General features: G+C 37.0%; 1 protein-coding gene across 7 annotated transcripts in view; it reads right to left on the bottom strand.

Moving 5' to 3' along the window:
- ZBTB44 (zinc finger and BTB domain containing 44) overlaps positions 1-17794 on the bottom strand; it is a 67287-nt gene that overhangs the window by 15837 nt on the left and 33656 nt on the right. For all 7 annotated transcript variants that reach the window (XR_005359051.1, XR_005359050.1, XM_038535628.1 and 4 more), the window contains one exon: positions 11588-12661. Coding sequence is in view for 5 of the 7 variants with exons in the window: in XM_038535628.1 (XP_038391556.1) it covers positions 11588-12605 (1018 nt within the window). In the remaining 2 variants the exon portion in view is untranslated. The remainder of the gene's footprint in view (positions 1-11587; positions 12662-17794) is intronic.

The raw sequence follows: 17794 nt of genomic DNA, 5'->3' as shown, positions 1-17794 counted from the left end.
GTGAGTTAATCCCTCCTAAGAAATCTCCTGTATACCTGCATATATTGCATTGGTTCTGTTTCTCTGGAGAACCTTAAAACAATACAGTCTTTTTTTTTGGGAAGCATTCAGGTGATTTCTTTTATCTTCTGATTCACCAATCGTCTCTTTGCAAAATCCAAGCTACTGCCTAAATGTTGACAGAGTTCTTTATTTTGGTTACTTTTTTCTATAAGTCCTATTTTTTCCCCTCAAATCTGCTTCAACCTCTTTTTTTTTTTTTTACAGTATACTGTTGTTTGTAATTATTGTTCATGCTTGTTTATTTCATTAAACTTGGTAAGCATATTTATTTTATATCTGTGTGAAAACTATGCCAATTTCTTTCTGCTGCCTGTTTTTATCTATTGGTTCTCTTTCTGCTATGTTTCTTTGTGTGTCCCGGTTGTTTTTCAGTGGTTACTGATCTTGAAAATGATTTATAGAGAGAATGATTTGCTTAGGTTAGGATGGATATGCTCTCTTCAAGAAAAACTTTGTTTGCTTTTGCTAGGTTCCTGCAGGGTCGTACCTAAACCAAATTCACTGAAATTCCCTGGCCTACTTGTACACGGAATAATCAGGATCTAAATCTGCAAATGGACTGGTCAGTGTCCACTTCTCAGAGATGTGTTTTTTTTTACCTTTTCCTTTCTGTCTTCTAATCTGCCCACTGTCAAGGCAACTATTTCTATAGTTCTCTGGGGTCTGGAGGAGGGGGAGCATATTTAGTTGTAGTGAGGAAGTCCTACTTACTGTTGAGCAACTTCTCTTAGACTTCACAACTTTCATGTGCTCTGGGTCTTGACTTCTGTTTGCCTTGCTCTTTGAGTTGATGAACCAAAGCCCATGTGTGTTCTGGCAAATGTCTTAGGAAACAACTGGTTTCAGTGCTCTGATATACATTTACCTCTTTGGGTTGGGCTTCCTTCCCCCCAAGTTTAACTTGGCAGTTTCCCAACGACCTTCCAAATACTTTTAAGGTAACTTAAAAAACAAACAAACCCATGTTGTTTTTTTGTGAGAGGGAGATCTGAAAAATCTCGCTTGTTCTGATCAGAGACTGAACTCTGCCAATGTATTTATCATATGCAAATAAGCTATGTTTCACCAAATGAACAAATCTGAGCTGCTAAAGTTGTGTAGTCCACTTTAACAGAAGCATGCTTCTGGTTGCAATATTTTAATGAAAGCTAAAATGAACTAATTGTAACACTTTGTACAATACCATATACAAGTGGATATTTAATAACTATCATCTGTCGTTGGGACACTTAGAATGAAATTTCCTTCTGATGAAAACAGAATCCAGTACTTCAGTTTTCCCCTTTGGAACACTTGAATTAGCTGACATTAAGAAATGAATACATTTTCCACTTAAGTAAATTCCTCCACCCCCAACAAAAAATAACCTAATCCCTTTTAAAGCATCCAAACTTTAGTTAAGTCATTTGTGTTAGAAAATTTGTGACATTTTGCCTTGACTTCTTAAAGAATACTAAATATAATTTGTTTGTTTCTTGATGACTCATGGCAATCAAAGACACCAATTATTACATTATGTTCTAATACATTGATAGTGATTATTTTTTAAAAGAGATGGGGCTATATGCATTTACATTCATCCCCAACTGTATCTGTATTCTTCTGCACACCTCCCAACCTCACACCTACTGGTGTGTTTAGCATTTCTGCACATATCTTTTCATTTTCTCTTTCTCTTACTGTCAAAAGACATTTACGCTTTTCCTCATACCTACTTATCTAACTTATTCCCAATCCTTCTGATTTATTTTTAATATAGACCGAGAGACCAGATATTACTGATTTTGTTTAAGACAGAACTGTTCACTTGTCAAAATTTCCTTCCCCATTTTCACTTTTTTTCCTTAAAGGAAAGGGAACTAAACACTAACATTTCAATCTATCCTAGGATAAAAACTGGAAAAATCCCAGTATTTGGACCTGGTCACCATGGACACCCAAAAAAATCGACTTTATGGCAGTATTCTGCAGCTATTCAGAGTACAGGCAATATTAAAGCTTCCAGGGAAAGACTTGCAAAAAAGGACTGGAGTTGTGACTAGGCCTTCCTTCTGCCAGGAAGACTGACCTGGCACACATGTGTTCGTCACAATCAGATTACACTACTTTCAGGGGGGCGGGAGTGGAGTCTTGGTGTGGTGCAAATAAAAACCACTCTGCTTTGGACTGATTCTGCATTGTCAAGAGTCTGCTTAAAAAGCTGGTCAAAAAAGAATTAAAATGGAGTATAAGATGCATGTAGCAAACAGCCCCTTTTAAAACAAAGGACATTCTGCTCCTGCCTATGGTTATTAATGCACTAAAAGCTAAGAATAAAAACTACTACAAGTTAAATTAAGAGTTAAAAAGTACACTTTAAGAATTCTATCTGTGAATTCTATCTATAATGTCTGTGGACATTATAACATATAAATAGTGTTACATCACTTATGCAACTATTGATAAAAATCTTGCAAACTTCTTCTCCAATGTGATGGTTTTTGCCAATGATAACAGAAGTAATCATATGAATTGGAATTTAATTAAACCAAACCAATTAATAGCAGGATACACAAGCAATATTACTTTCCTTGAAGTATAGTAATGTTTCTTAAATTACGAAAATGGAGTTTTCCTTTCTACTGTACAGGGATTTTGCTTGCAGTGCTAAGGAAAGCTAAGAATTCTGATAGAACCCTCTTACCTTAAGAAACAGAATTATAGAGACAATCAGCTTTATGTGGAAGGGGTTATCTTAAGAGAGATTCTACACTCTGTAGAGATTACTAAAAAGCAAACCTTAAAAAAAAAAAAAAAGATACACAATCATAGTTTTCCCTGCTTACTAATATCACCAGTCTTGAGCAAACCCCACCACTTCCAATGAATCCTCCCTAAAATCACCAAACACAAGCCAAATCCTCTAAGTTCTTTCTAACACCCTCTTACTGAGAAACTCTAAAGACCTAAGGTGTGTAATCTCTTACATTGCAAATGAGCAAAAAACTCAACTTGCTCAATTATAGTTGTGCTCCTGGTGGTCTGTGGCAACCAAGCACTGGCAGGAAAGGAGGACCCATCCAGTTCTTGTGGTCTTGCACAGGGCACCTTGTTAACAGAGTGCACATCTAAAATCCCTTTTAGGGCAGCCCAGGTGGCTCAGCAGTTTAGCACCGCCTTCAGCCCAGGGTGTGATCCTGGAGACCCCGGATTGAGTCCCACATCGGGCTCCCTGCATGGACCCTGCTTCTCCCTCTGCCTGTGTCTCTGCCTCTCTCTCTCTGTCTCTATGAATAAAATAAATAGATAAAATCTTAAAAAAAAAATCCATTTTGAGGTGCAACCTGTCCTTGGCCGGGAGCTAATAAGTTCATTATGAATTGAGCTCAAATATTTCACACTAAAGTCCTTCAGTGGAAGGTTTATTTTGTTTTCCTAGAAAATCTTTTGGGGTTATTTCAGCTACTCAGATTTGTCATTGTTTCTTGGTGAGACTGTTTTCTAGCCTTCTAACACCTGCTTCTATGATTGGTTTGTCCAGTGTGTTGACTCCTATCTATAAGAGGAATAATCAAGAGGATGGAGATCGGCCCAATTACTTCATCTGAACTGGGCCTAGAGGCTGAATTCAGAAGACCTCTGGCAAAAACTTTTCAAAACTCTATGAGGTATGACATACATGAACCTTGAAAATATTATAGAAAGTGACAGAAGCCAGTCAAAAAGACCATAATGCACGATCCCAGTTACATGAAATATCTAGAACAGGCAAATCTATACAGAGTATATCTGTGTCTGCCTAGGGCTGGGATGGGACTAGGAGGGCATCACTGCTAAAGGTCAGGGTTTCTTTTTACGGTGATGAAAATGTTATAAACTTAGACTGTGGATGTCTGCACAACTTTGTGAATATGCTAACAACCACTAAAGTATACACTTTTTATTTTTTTAAGATTTTATTTATTCATGAGAGACCACAGAGGCAGAGACACAGGCAGAGGGAGAAGGAGGCTCCTTGCACAGGGAGCCCAATGCAGGACTCGATCCCAGGACCCCGGGACCACATCCCATGCAGAAGGCAGATGCTCAACTGCTGAGCATCCCTAAAGTATATACTTTAAATGGGTGAATTTTCTATGTAAGTTGTATTTCAATGAAGATTGTTTTTCAATGAAAATGTTTTTAAAAAGAAAAACTTTATAAGGACTTTTTCAGTTTTGCATTTGGGTCCCTGAGAACTGCCTTGCTTACTTCCATATGCCCAGAATCAGGCATTGTCTGGTTCCCTGATCAGTGACAACTGGCCTTTAGCTGAGCCGTAAAATAAAAAGTTACACAAGCATTATTCTTATGGACCACTGCAGTTCTCACGAGTTGTCTCAATCTAAAACTGCCGCCTCTTCAAGGCCAAACATCTGCTTCTTTCATGCTTCCTCTCTGTAACACTAATATATTTATTTCTCAACTAACACAATTTCACCAATGACAATTTGGAACTGCAAGTGGCCATTCTGGGGGGGGGGGGGGAAGTTTCTGACATAAACAAGATTGTTCACTTGAGATGCATCAACAGAGTGGGGATTTTAAGAGGCACTACCGAGGGTATTTCTAACCTGTAGTCTTCTTGTCACCGACAACCTTGGTAAGACATGGATATGGATCAAACACTGAAGTATACTTAAATACCTCCAAATGAGCAATCAGTTTGTTCTGGTTGTTGTTTATTTTTAGGGTGGCTTGAGGCTTTCACATGCTAAAGAGCTATACTACAATGGTGGGGAAAACTACTAGATTTTGTATTCCTGGCTAGGGAAATCCCAACTTATTTCTCCAATACAGGACTACACATTCACTGATGATACTGTTAAGAACTCCATAAACTTTCTATTTTACTGAGGCTTTTCCCACTGTCCTTATCATCTACAAACTTCAAGAAAAATAAAGAGAACAAATATTATGTAGCCATAAAAAAAAAAAAAAGGATCTTGCCATGTGCAACATGGATGGACTTCAGGGGCATTATGCTATGTGAAATCAGGGGAACACAAATATCATATGCTCTCACTTTTATCTGGAATCTAAGCAAACCAAGCTCAAAGATAACAGAACAAAAGAACAGAGGGATAGATGCCAGGAGCAGGAGGTTGGGGAAATAGGAGAAACAGGCAAAGGTGGTCAAAAGGCACAAATCTGAGTATGAAATAATTAAATCATGGGATGTAATATACAGCATGGTGACTGTAGTTAATACCGTACTGCATTCTGAAAGTTGCTAAGTGAGTAGACCTTAAAAATTCTCATCACAAGAAAAAAAATTCTGTATGTGTGGTAACATATGTTAATGGAACTTAACTGCTGTCATCACTTTGTAATACATGCAAATATCGAACCATTATATAATGTACATCAATTATACCTGAATAATAGTAATAATAGTAACAACATCCCTGTTCTAAATTATGAGAGACTTAGAGCAAAAAAAGGGCAATAAACTACAGATGGAATGTTAAACCTCCGTAGCCCCAAGTACTGCCAAGAACCTTGATGGCAATAAGATACATACTCTTTAGGACTCAAAGTTAACTCCTTAGGAGTTAATAATAGGCTGCCTTTTACAAATGGGAATTTTAGTTTAAATCTTAGGTTTTAACCTTTTACTAGCCGATGTGATTGAATACAAGAGATCTGCAGCTTTATCACAGTTATGACCTGCATGTTGAAAACATTCACCAAAGCAGCTTCCGAATGATTTAAAATCTGGAGTTTTGGGTCTTCTGGAAAAGATGCCACCAAAAAAAACCTGTCATTGATTATCAATTGTTAACAACTGATTTAGTAGTAAAATTTTAAGGTGGTATCCGCTAGATCCATGTTTCCCAAGTTAGAAGACATACATCTTTTTGAGAGATTCTCCAGAAAATACGGACTTTAACAGTGGGCAGCTCCTTCCCAAGATGACAAAATCATATTAATTTTCTGATTCTTCAGTAGTCTTTTCTATCCCTTTACTACTAATCTACCATCACTACTAATCTTGTCTATTACAACTAGCGTGATCTCTCATCTATATCCCATTGTTTTGACTCCCCAAGATCTCCTTGTAGGAAAACAAAACTCTTGTAGGTTTTCTCCAGACCATAGCTACTATTTTGAATTTAACAGATCACTGAATCAATTATCTATCCTCTAGTTGATCTAGCTGACAAAAATTTAATAACTGTTCCTTTAAATATGTCAGAAGGTAGCTTCCCTTTTAATGGCCCTTTGCATCATATTATATTTAGGCTCTGAGCCCTGTGAAAAAATGTTCCTTGATCTGACATCATGAAAATGCTTCTGCTAAGGATTGCCATTACAATCCTATCATTAAGGGCTATTCAATCAGAAAAACATTAATACTGGGACTCTGATTATGACAGTCAGAGCTTGTTCTTCCTTTCTTCCTTCAGACTCTTTAGCCTGGGTTGCAGAAACTGTTATAACTCTAGTCAAGGAATTTGTCCATTTTAAGGGATATAAAACTGACTCACACCTGTCGTAATGAAAGATACTTATATTCCCCAAGCCCCCACCACTAAGATACTACTACTACTTTTTTTTTTTTTTAAAGATTTTATTTATTTGAGAGAATAGGAGAGCACAAGCAGGAGGAGGTGCAGAGGGAGAAGCAAACTCCTTGCTAAGCAGGGAGCCCAACATGGGGCTCGACCCCAGAACCCTTGGATCACGACAAGAGCCCAAGGCAGATACTTAACCGACTAAGGCACCCAGGCGCCCTAGGATACTACTTCTTATGTCATCATAGGGCTTGTAGGTGCCTGCTGCACACTAAGTCACCCGAGGGTATTTGCAGTAACTGTTATGGATTTTCAGACATTAAAATTACCACCCCAAATTGTTCAACTACAAGTATGTTCCTGCTGGTCTTTTGCTTAAGGGTATTGACTCTTTATAGTTATGGGAACTCATTAAGCTAAATGACTTCCTCAAAGTCACACATTTATAAAGTGACAGAAACCGGTAGCAGATTCTAGATCTGACTCAAACCCCTGAACTTTTAACTACTTCTCCATATGATGGATGTTGTAATTCCACCATTATTCTAGGTGCCCATCTCAACAAATTAATCACTACTGTTACTAAGAAAACTGTCAAATTATCTCAATATAATTGACCCCATAACAACTGCTTTACTTTTAATGGCAGATTTTAAAGTTCAGAAAAAAACTGAATTCCTTTACCATAGTAAAATGTGGATTAACCCGAACTATTTATTTTGTCTTTGGTGCCGAAAGATAATCAAATACCTCAAGACAAATAAAGCCATATCATGAAGTCCTTCTCACTTATGTTTTTTTCTATACTAGTCCAGATATTGATGACCATCTTTTTGAGTAGTAAGACCCAATCTAAACTTAGAGACTTTTTTTTCCTCTTTTAAATTTGCTCTTATTGCTTCTGTTTGCCCTCCAGTGGGGATGTCAGATTTTACGACCCTCTGCTGGGTCAACTGGCAAGAGAAGCAGCAGGTAAAATCCTATCTGAATTAACTTTATGGACGATCAAAGTATTTTAGGATTTTGTGATAATGAGCGCCTAGGTGACTCAGTTACGTGTCTGCCTTCAGCTCAGGTCAGGATTTCAGGGTCCTGGGATGGAGTCCTACTCAGAAAGGAGCCTGCTTCTCCCTCTCTCTTCCCCTCCTCCCCACTCCTCTCTCAAATAAATAAAATCTTTTTTTTTTTTTTTAAGATTTTATTTATTTATTCATGAGAGACACACAGAGAAAGAGGTAGAGACACAGGCAGAGGGAGAAGCAGGCTCCCTGCAGGGGATCTCAGGATCACAACCTGGGCTGAAAGCAGATGCCCAACTGCTGAGCTACCTGGGGATCCCCAAATAGAATCTTTAAAAAATGATTTGTAATAACAAATGCATTTAATATTATATTCTCACAGTCCTTAGGAAAGACAAACTACCTTTTAGATGTCTTAATAAATAAATAGTAATTAAAATTGAGTACTTATGAAATATTCTTACAGAATACAGAAAAAAAAAAGTATGATACACATTTTTCCTTTCTCCTGCTCATGTTTTTTGGCTGCTTACTATACTCTAGGAATTTAACTTTACAGCAAAGCTTAGTTTTATTGTATAGATTTGGAGTTGATAGGTTAGTTAATTCAGAGTGATTAATACACTTTACTATGATTGCAAGTAAAACAACTCTTGGATTATTTAATTACATGATATTCAGATCATAGTTATTCACATGTCAGCTCTATAAGAGAATCTACATCTTTGATAGTATATATTGGAAAGAAGTTATAATATACTGATAGGTTTATTCCATTTAAGTTCCTAACTTTTCTATTTAATCACGTTAGTAAGAAAGGCAAAGTCTGAACTGATTACACAAACTTGAGTGTGGTAAAATCAGACTATTTCACACGCCTAGTTAGCAGGATACTGAGATCAATTTTTGATTTCTAAGTTCTCAGACAAAATGATTAAATAGTAATATTCATTAAACAGTTTGTTACTCAGAAGGTGTTTTGAGGATTAAAGACTAGTAATTTAACAAAAACTTGGTCACATAACAAAAATAGCTAACATTAAATATATTTTTGAATGTGTGGTCACTTGAATTCTTTAAAAGTACCCTGACCTATGTCTATCAACAGATGAATGGTTGAAGATGTGGAATATTGCTCAGCCATAAAAAAGAATGAAATCCTGCCATTTGTAATAAAATGGATGGACCTAGAAGGCATTATGCTAAGTGAAATAAGTCGGAGAAAGAAAATACCATATGATTTCACTCATATCCGGAATTTAAGAAACAAAACAAAATAAGCAAAGAAAAAAGACGAAACCGAAAAACACACTTATCATGATGAGCACTAAGTAATGGTACAGAATTGTTGTTGTATCATTATACTGTATACCTGTAACTAATATAACACTATCTGTTAATTATACTGGAATTAAAATAAAAAAAAAGAAAAATATTTTGACCCGAATTCAGGAATATGATCTTTAGTTGGTGCTGTGGTGCTGTGGGTAGAACTGTGTCTCCCAAAAACCTATGTTCAAGTCCTGACCCTAATATGTGGGAATGTGACCCTATTTGGAAACATGGTCTTTGCAGATTTAATCAAGTAAGATGAGGTCATCCTGAGTAGGGTGGGCCCTGATCCAAGGACTAGTGTCCTTACAGAGTAAGGGAGATTTGGAGCCAGAAACACAGGGAAGGCCACATGAAGACAGCAGCAGAAGTCAGAGGGATGAACTATTAAGTTGAGGAATAGCAGAGTATTAATAACTGCCAGAAGCTAGGAAGAGGCAAGAAAGAACCCTTTTCTATAACTTTCTGAGGGAGCATGGCCCTGCCAACAACAACAACCCTTGATTTCTGACTTCTGGCCTTCTGAACTAAGAGAGAATAAACTATTATTTTATATCATCCAGTTTGTAGTACACTTTGTAGTGATAACCCTGAAAAACTCTTATAGTGGGTCAAAATTCAAGAAATCAACAAAGTTAATACAGCATTCCTGGTTCTCTGATCTTTTGGAGAAATTCTCCTTATTATTCTTTATTGGCTTTTCTTCTCTCTGAATACAGGTATTTCTCAAGGGTCAGTTCTTTGGTTTTAGCCCTTACATATATTTTTTCCTGTTGAGATTCAATCTGTCACTACTAAAAGAAAAGCCCTATTCTTCAGTTTTGATTTCATCAATCTTGCTTTTTCAACTGCTTTCTAGCATGACATTTTTGCCACATCACCCAAGCATAGTTCACAAAAAATTGACTGTTGATTTACTCTTAAAACTAGGTTCCCACCTTCTTCCACTGATTTTCATATTATAGTAACTGAATTTAATAGATTCCTATCTATTATGTAATTACCATTATTTTTTGTGCCATTAAAAAAAGTAACTGTAAAAGATTAATTGTAAGACATCTCTCTATTTAGATAATATAAAAATTATGCCTTAGAATCAATGAATATAATAAAATGTTAGCACTATTTTTCTAGTCAGAGTTCTCTAACCCCTACCATTCCTTCAATTCCATATATCAACATCATCAGAAAGTAATGATTCTTCCTTTATAAGTCTCTTATCTATAACTTTATAGTTTTACTCTAAGTATCTTCATTCATATAAAAACAACTCTACTGTAACTGGTTTCTGAGACTGTCTCTGCCAAGCCAAACTCCCTTGCATACCAATACCAAATTAATTTTCCTAAATATCTATAAGTGTCTTATTTGTATTTACACTAGGATAAAAATTCAAGCTTATGTGGCTTGCCTGTGGCAGACTCTGCTAGCTGCACATAATACCCATTCTCCTCCAATTCTGTTTGAGGTAGTTATACACCCAGCTAATACACGTATCTTCTTGGATTCCCTTACGGCTAGGAAAGACCGCATGACATAACCTTGCAGAAGCTTTTTAAGGATTTCTGGGAACATTTGTGCTTTCCTGAAGTAAGCACTGCCGCTTTCTAGAATATGACACTAAAGATGAAGCAAACCTCTTGTAACTATGAAGCCATAAGCGTATCAATGAGACTGACAAACTAAAGATGGTGGATTATGAATATACAAGGGACCTAGGCCACTGTAAAGCCGCAAAATCTGTCCTGGACTTCATACTTCTAAACATTGTATGGGATAAAAATAAAATCCTGTTTGGTCTAAGCCACTATGATGGGATCTGTTCTATGCAGTTAAATGCAATCCTAACTAAAACTAGTGTTTAAGACTCTTCACGATATGCTCTTGATTGCTCATTTTATCTTCTCTCTCATTATTTCCAATACTTGCAGGTTACACCATAGTTTATTCACATCATTTTAAACTGAATTTGCTGCTTCCCAGAAAATGCAATGGTTTTCCATACCTCTGGGCTTTTCTTTTTCAAAAAAGTCCTTTCGTCTCCTGAGCAAATTTGTACTTACTAAAATCCAGCTCAAATATATAGCGCTAACTTGCTCTTTCGTTTGTGACCCTTAATACTTTGTTCGTATCTCTAGCCTAGTACTAATCACTGATTTACACATCTGCTTTCTCAATTAGATTATTAAATCCTCAGATGCAGCAGGGACTATGCTTTTTTTCATCATATATCCCCAATGTCTGGCACAGAGTAAAAGTTTTCAATAAATATTTTGACAAAGAATAAAATACAAACTGGATTTTTAAAAACTGGTATATTCTGCATTGAAAATAATTCACAATTCATATATAACATAATCTGCTTTTGACCTGTCAGAAATTGTTCAACTATTTTCTTTCTTTTCCAATGCATTATATATATATATATACACACACACACACACACACACATATATACATACAGTACTAATAGCATCTTTAAAAATCCAGTTATTGTGTTTTATTCTTTTTCATGTTTCTTATAGGATCCATCACAAAACTTTTTTTTTTTTTTTCAGCACAAAACTTTTATCTAAAAAGTACTGAAAAATGCTCAAATGGACTCTACAGCACAATGAGAAGCAGAAGACACTATACCTATAGAGGAAGACTGTGGACTAATGAGAAGGTCTTCTTGGACTTGTTCACTTCCTGGCACTGTCTGCTGGTCACTCAGTGAACTCTGAGACACACTGACGGGCTGAGACACTTCCTCATGGACCTCCTCATCACTTAACCTTTCTACCTTGACCCGGACATCTTCTTCAGTACCCAGAGGCAAGGTAGTTTTTGTGCTCTCACAAGTCACATAATCGGCCATTCTTCTACCTGTCTCAGATGGGCCAGGTAGTTCTAAAGTCCGGGTATTTTCTGCCTGCTTAACCTTATCAGGCTGAATCCTTCGATCAATTCCAAAAGGAAATGTCCAGGGAAAAGCTAAAGAAGAGTCAACTGGTTGATTTCTATTTTCTGAGTAGGAAGCTGAAGAATTCAATACCTGGGGAGAACTTGTTTGCGTGCTACATTTTACGGGACTTTCAGGAGACATAACAATGTAGCTTTTGCGCTTTCTCCGGGATTCTCGGCAGACAGGAATCGTTCTTTCTACCACACTGCACTCTGAAGACACAGGGGAAATACTTCCATCTCGAGAAGTAAAATTGCAGTTAGAGTTATTCTCTTGTCCAGCATCTAGACTCTTTTCTGGTTGGCTGTTGGGTGTATTCCATAAAATGCTGGACTTCATGAACTCTGAGCAGGTGCTGGCAACACTGAACATCTGCATGTAGCTGGCTGCAGCGAGAACATCAATGATATTCTCTGTGTTGATTGACAGAGTGGCCGTGTAAGCATACTCTAAAAGGGGTATGAAGCCAGTCACTGTAACATGGTGCAAATCCAACACATTCTTGTTCTCATCCTCTGCTTGGCCTACAAGTTTGGTGCGAAAGAAATCACTGCAAGCTGCTAGTACCACCTTATGTGCCCGGAAGATTTTGTCCTGGACACGGATAGTGATATCACAAAAATGTCCATCATTTCGCAGCATATTTAGCTTTCCAAGCATTTCCTGGCTGTGGGAAGAGGAGCTATGAGTAAATGTTTTCACACCCATCTTTTCCTTCCTCTTCTACAGATGCTCTTCAAGGATGCAAATGAATCAGAAATTTCCTAAAAAATACATAAAATAAGCATTAATTGATGGGTTAGTGGTTGAAACAGAAGGTGATTTACATTATTTTCATGTGGCCACTATGCTAAATAAAAAAGCTGAAGGGTGGTAGTGAGAAAGTTCAAGGTAGGGAAAGAATATATTAAAATATGTTCTCCTTACATTTCCCCAAACTCTCCACTCCAATCAGTGGAGTCTGTGAGCTACTGTTTTAATGAGCTGGATAGTTTTAAATAATAGTTTGTATAGGACAATTACATAGAGTTACAGAGTGCTCTCTTTGTGCCAAACACTGTCCTAAATGCTTCCCATTTGACAATTTAGCTGATTTTATTGTCAATAAATACATTATTATCCTTGTTTAACAGAAAAGGGTTAACTATTTTGCTAAAGTCAGGAAGTTATTAAGTTGCAGACCCAGGTGAGTTCAAATCCAGACAGGCTGGCTCCACAGCCCGCCCTCTTCATCTCAATGCTGCTTCCTTTAGAATATAAAATGATTAAATATAGGCAGTTATGATTTCAAGTTTTAGAATGTGATAGGCCTGGATTCTTTCCTCAACAATTCCTCCACGGTTGTTAAAGGATTAAACAAAACAATACAGATAGTAATGCTTAGCACAGTCCTGGTGCTTTGTGAATGCTCAACAAATGAAAGCAGTTGTTGTTTATGTTCCTAATACAATGCGACAAACTGTCTGGAAATAAACTTATTAAATAATGGTTAGTAATCAATCAACTGAATGGATTTTCCCTTAAAAAAGAAGTCAGTTTGCCTTTATCAGATTTCACGTTTACTAAAAATATAAGAAACTGACATTCTCAAATAGTTTTAATTTAGCACATCTAAAAATGCTTCAGTTTTTATAGTACTTTTCTCCTAACCTCTTTTTACACTCTCCATGTGAAGTCGGGGAGGCTCATATTAGTCTCTTAATATTAAGATAAGAAAGCGAATCCATTAGATACAAAAGTTACATGACTAATGAATGACAACCAAAGCTATGATCTGGGTCTTCTGACTTAGATCACAGTACTTTTCCAGTGTAAAAAAAATACAACTATATATGTCAATTATTTTATCTGTGTAAATAACTTTTTTATTGTGAGTACTGAAATAAGTATAAAACAAATCCACTTTGGAGAAATACTTAGAAGCTATTACAATTTGATGAAAAATGTGATGAAAGAGTATTTGTATCCACATCACACACAAGGAGCAAGAGAATATGAGGTCTTTGGTAGGAGTAGGGGTATTTATTCTTTTTTTTTTTTTTTTTTTTGCACATTAAGCAAATTTTTTTTTCTTTAAAAACCCCAGCATGGGGATCCCTGGGTGGCTCAGTGGTTAAGCGCCTGCCTTTGGCCCAGGGCATGATTCTGGAGTCCTGGAATCGAGTCCCATGTCGGGCTCCCTGCGTGGAGCCTGCTTCTCCCTCTGCCTGTGTCTCTCTGCCTCTCTCTCTCTCTCATGAATAAATAGATAAAATCTTAAAAAACAAAAACAAAAACAAAGAAAACCCACCCAGCATACTGCTACAACACTGGGGTTTCAGGTACTCTGGGTTCAAACTTTAAAGTCATACAGAGTAGGTCTACTTTTTCTTTCCCCTTAAAAAAGCCTTCAAAAGCTTTTTTTTTTTTTTTTTTTTGCCTTCAAAAATTTAAGATGGCAATCACATGCCACTCTTTCCTATGGTTTCTTCCCTTTAAGTTAAACATCCCTAATCCCTTTAAGTGCTCCTTAAAATCTGATTAACATCCTTTCTCTTAACCACCTCTACTTTTCAATGTTCCTTTAATACTAGTTCCCAGGTCTAGTATGCCTATGCATGAAATATGATAGGTACAGTAGGATTTAACTTCACTATTTTTTACCTCCCTTGTCCCTTGTTTTGGGCACAAGTATTAGTATGACTGAATCAAGTTTTCTAACAGTCAAATTATAACTGATTTTGCTTAAATTATTGAAAATTTAACAGTGGATTCACCCAATGTGAGGCACTTTATTATGTGAAGGGAAGAACACAAGTACAAGTAATTGTTCTTGACCTAAATAAGCTTACAGTCCTTATGAAAAAGACATGTTCCTAACCGAGACTACAAAATGTGCAGCTGTGCTATGTGAAAGCAATGAATGAAATAATTAATTCTGAATGTACAAGGTAGAGGAGGCATCATAGAGCATAGGGCCTAACGAAAGAAGAAACTCTGCCAGGTAATAAAGCAGAAAGGAGTTCCAGGTTATCATGGGATCACACATAATCTCAGCCAGTGTTCACCATCCTCATGTGCCTCCCTGGGCAATGTATGTACTGGCAAATTGTTAAAGGGTGCCGTACTACATTCTACATGTGAGCATGCACTTGAAACTAAAATAACATTGTATGCTAACTATACTGGAGTTAAAACAATTTTTTTTTTAAAGTAAAGAGGCATCTGGATGGCTCAGTTGGTTAAGCGTCTGCCTTCGGCTCAGGTCATGATACTGGAATGGTGCCCTGTGTCTGGCTCCCTGCTCAGTGGGGAGTCTGCTTCTCCCTCTCCCTCTGCCCTTCTCTACCTTGCTCATACTCGCTGGCTCTCTCTAATTAATAAAATCTTAAAAAAAAATGTGAACATGCAGAAGACATGCTCAAACAAACAATCCATTAGATAAACATCCCTTTGAATGTTCTATGCAGATAAATGTGTATATAGAGGGGAAAAAGGAAAAAAAAACTTAAGGACTTCTAGCAGAATAAATATAAGGTCACTGAATATTCTAATATGGGAAGACAAAATGATCAATCTGGGATAACACAACAGAAAGGATAAAAGACATAAAGCCCTGTGCCAAGACAGCCAGGTAAAGGCACTGAAATCACTATCTTGATCATTATCAGAGATGAGTTCAAATATAAATCTCTTCATATACCCTTCCCAAAGACAAGTAATCACAACACACTAGGCAGTTAAAGTTGGTTTGAGCAAACCACTGTTCAACATATTTGCTGATTTCCCTCACAGGAATGAGATGAAAAAGAAGAAAATGGAAGGACTATCTATAATGTTTTTCTTTCTCTGCTGCACCACAGTAAACTAGCTTCTTTAAAAGCCTGGCCATCAAGAGTGTTGGTTTGATGCAGATGATTCAGAGCAAGTGACAGAGTCTTAATCCAGGGACCATCTGCATGAACAAAGGTACGAAGGGAAGGAATTAAAGAGCATTTGGAGAATATGTGCAACATGGTCTTAAAATGAAACCATCAATCATGGTGTGTAGAGGGTTCAAACAGATACTGCTGGCCAAAATTGAGTGGTAAGGACACCTATGCAATAAGGTAGTGGAAAACTATTTTTTAACCTTGAGTTACACCCACCTTCAATGTTCAGAGTTAAATATTACAAAAGGATTTTTGTAGACAGTGATCAGTGTGTTGTGAGTTCCAAACCCCATCCCACACTCCCTCCTACTCTCCTGCAAGAGAAAGGGGTTGAGACATGTTTGCTCTTTGTCTTAGGTCTATGGAAAACGTATGTCACACTTGGAAAACATCGAAAGGGTACAAGTGTGATTTAAACTCTGGCCAAGACTAGGAAGTATGCCTGCCATTTCCCACAGTATATAAAAGCAACACAGGAGTGGTTGAGATGGGACTTCACAGAGTGCTGGGTTTGCATCCTGGTACTGCTTTTCATGTTTATAAAGCTGAGTGACCTTAGGCCACGTCATGAAACTGTGCCTTACCTTCTTCAACAGTAAAAGAGGGAGAACAGAACCTACCCCAGAGCCTTGTGAGGATTAACTGATCTACTATACGTAAAGTGGAGTACTTAGCACAAAATAAACATTATATAAACATTAGCTGTTGCTGCTGCTCCTTTTACTAGTATTAAAGACCTTTTCTTCTTACTCAAGCCTTGCCTCTCTCAATCCTGGAGGGACCAGAAACCATAGTTAGCAAAAGAAGAGGAATAAAAGGCCAAAGAGGCCAAAAACAGAAAGAAAAAGGAAGCCAGGAAAACCTCATTTTTTACTAAACACCTGTAGTACAACTGAAGTGGGAAAGGAGGGAAACCTTTAACTGAATTAAATTTATTAGTTCTTGAAAATAATGCTTTCATTTCCTGAAAGTAGCCAGAAAAGTTATTAAGACTTGACCTTCAAGAAGCTGGAGGAAAAACTAACCACAGAATACATTTAAACGGAGAAGACAAAAATAAAATGGACTATGAGTTGCTTCCACAAGTTCTGCTTGTTCAAGAACTAAGGTGCAAAGCCTGATATAGCAGAAGATGAGAGGAAGATGAAGATTTGATCGAGAAAGGTCTTGTACTCCATGTATTATAAGCATTTCCCAATACATGTCTGTGGAAACTTAGTCTCATGACATACTCTACGATAAAAAATTACATGGATCAATATATTTTGGAAATTTGCAATATCATACATTGTGACAAAACTTACAATGAAATTATATGATTTGAAAAAGTCATATATAATATTGATATAGATTAGAAGCTAGAAAGTATAGCCTGAAATTTTTATCAATTACATAATTCTATTAAACATCTCACTTTCCCCACCTGTGTAGATTTAGATGTACATGTATGCATATTTAATTTGGAGCTCATTCAATATTCTTGAATAAAGATAAATATCACTTAATTCCAATTACTTTTTTTTTTTTTTTTAAAGATTTTATTTATTTATTCATGATAGTCACAGAGAGAGAGAGAGAGGGGCAGAGACACAGGCAGAGAGAGAAGCAGGCTCCATGCATCGGAAGCCCGACGTGGGATTCGATCCCGGGTCTCCAGGATCGCGCCCTGGGCCAAAGGCAGGCGCCAAACCGCTGCGCCACCCAGGGATCCCCTTAATTCCAATTACTAACATAGAATTCACACAGTACTTAAAAGTAAAAAAATGTATTTGTGTAATACTTTGCAATGTGAACTAGTAATTCAGAAACAGTTTCCTTCCCACCCACCCCTACCTTTTATTCCAAATCACTGATGAAATAGCATGTTTGCTTATGAAAGCAATACTTGCTAAATCCCATGTTGTTGTTTTGCAGTTGGGGTGAAAAGTTTTTGGCAAATAAGGTATATAGCCTTGTTATTTTAAGAATGGTTTAAGTTACGGGGAT

This window comes from Canis lupus, chromosome 5 (assembly GCF_011100685.1).
Source record: "Canis lupus familiaris isolate Mischka breed German Shepherd chromosome 5, alternate assembly UU_Cfam_GSD_1.0, whole genome shotgun sequence".
In the NCBI taxonomy this organism is placed as follows: domain Eukaryota; kingdom Metazoa; phylum Chordata; class Mammalia; order Carnivora; family Canidae; genus Canis; species Canis lupus.
Note: the sequence above shows the minus strand (reverse complement) of the source record. Positions and strands in the feature narration are given on the sequence as shown.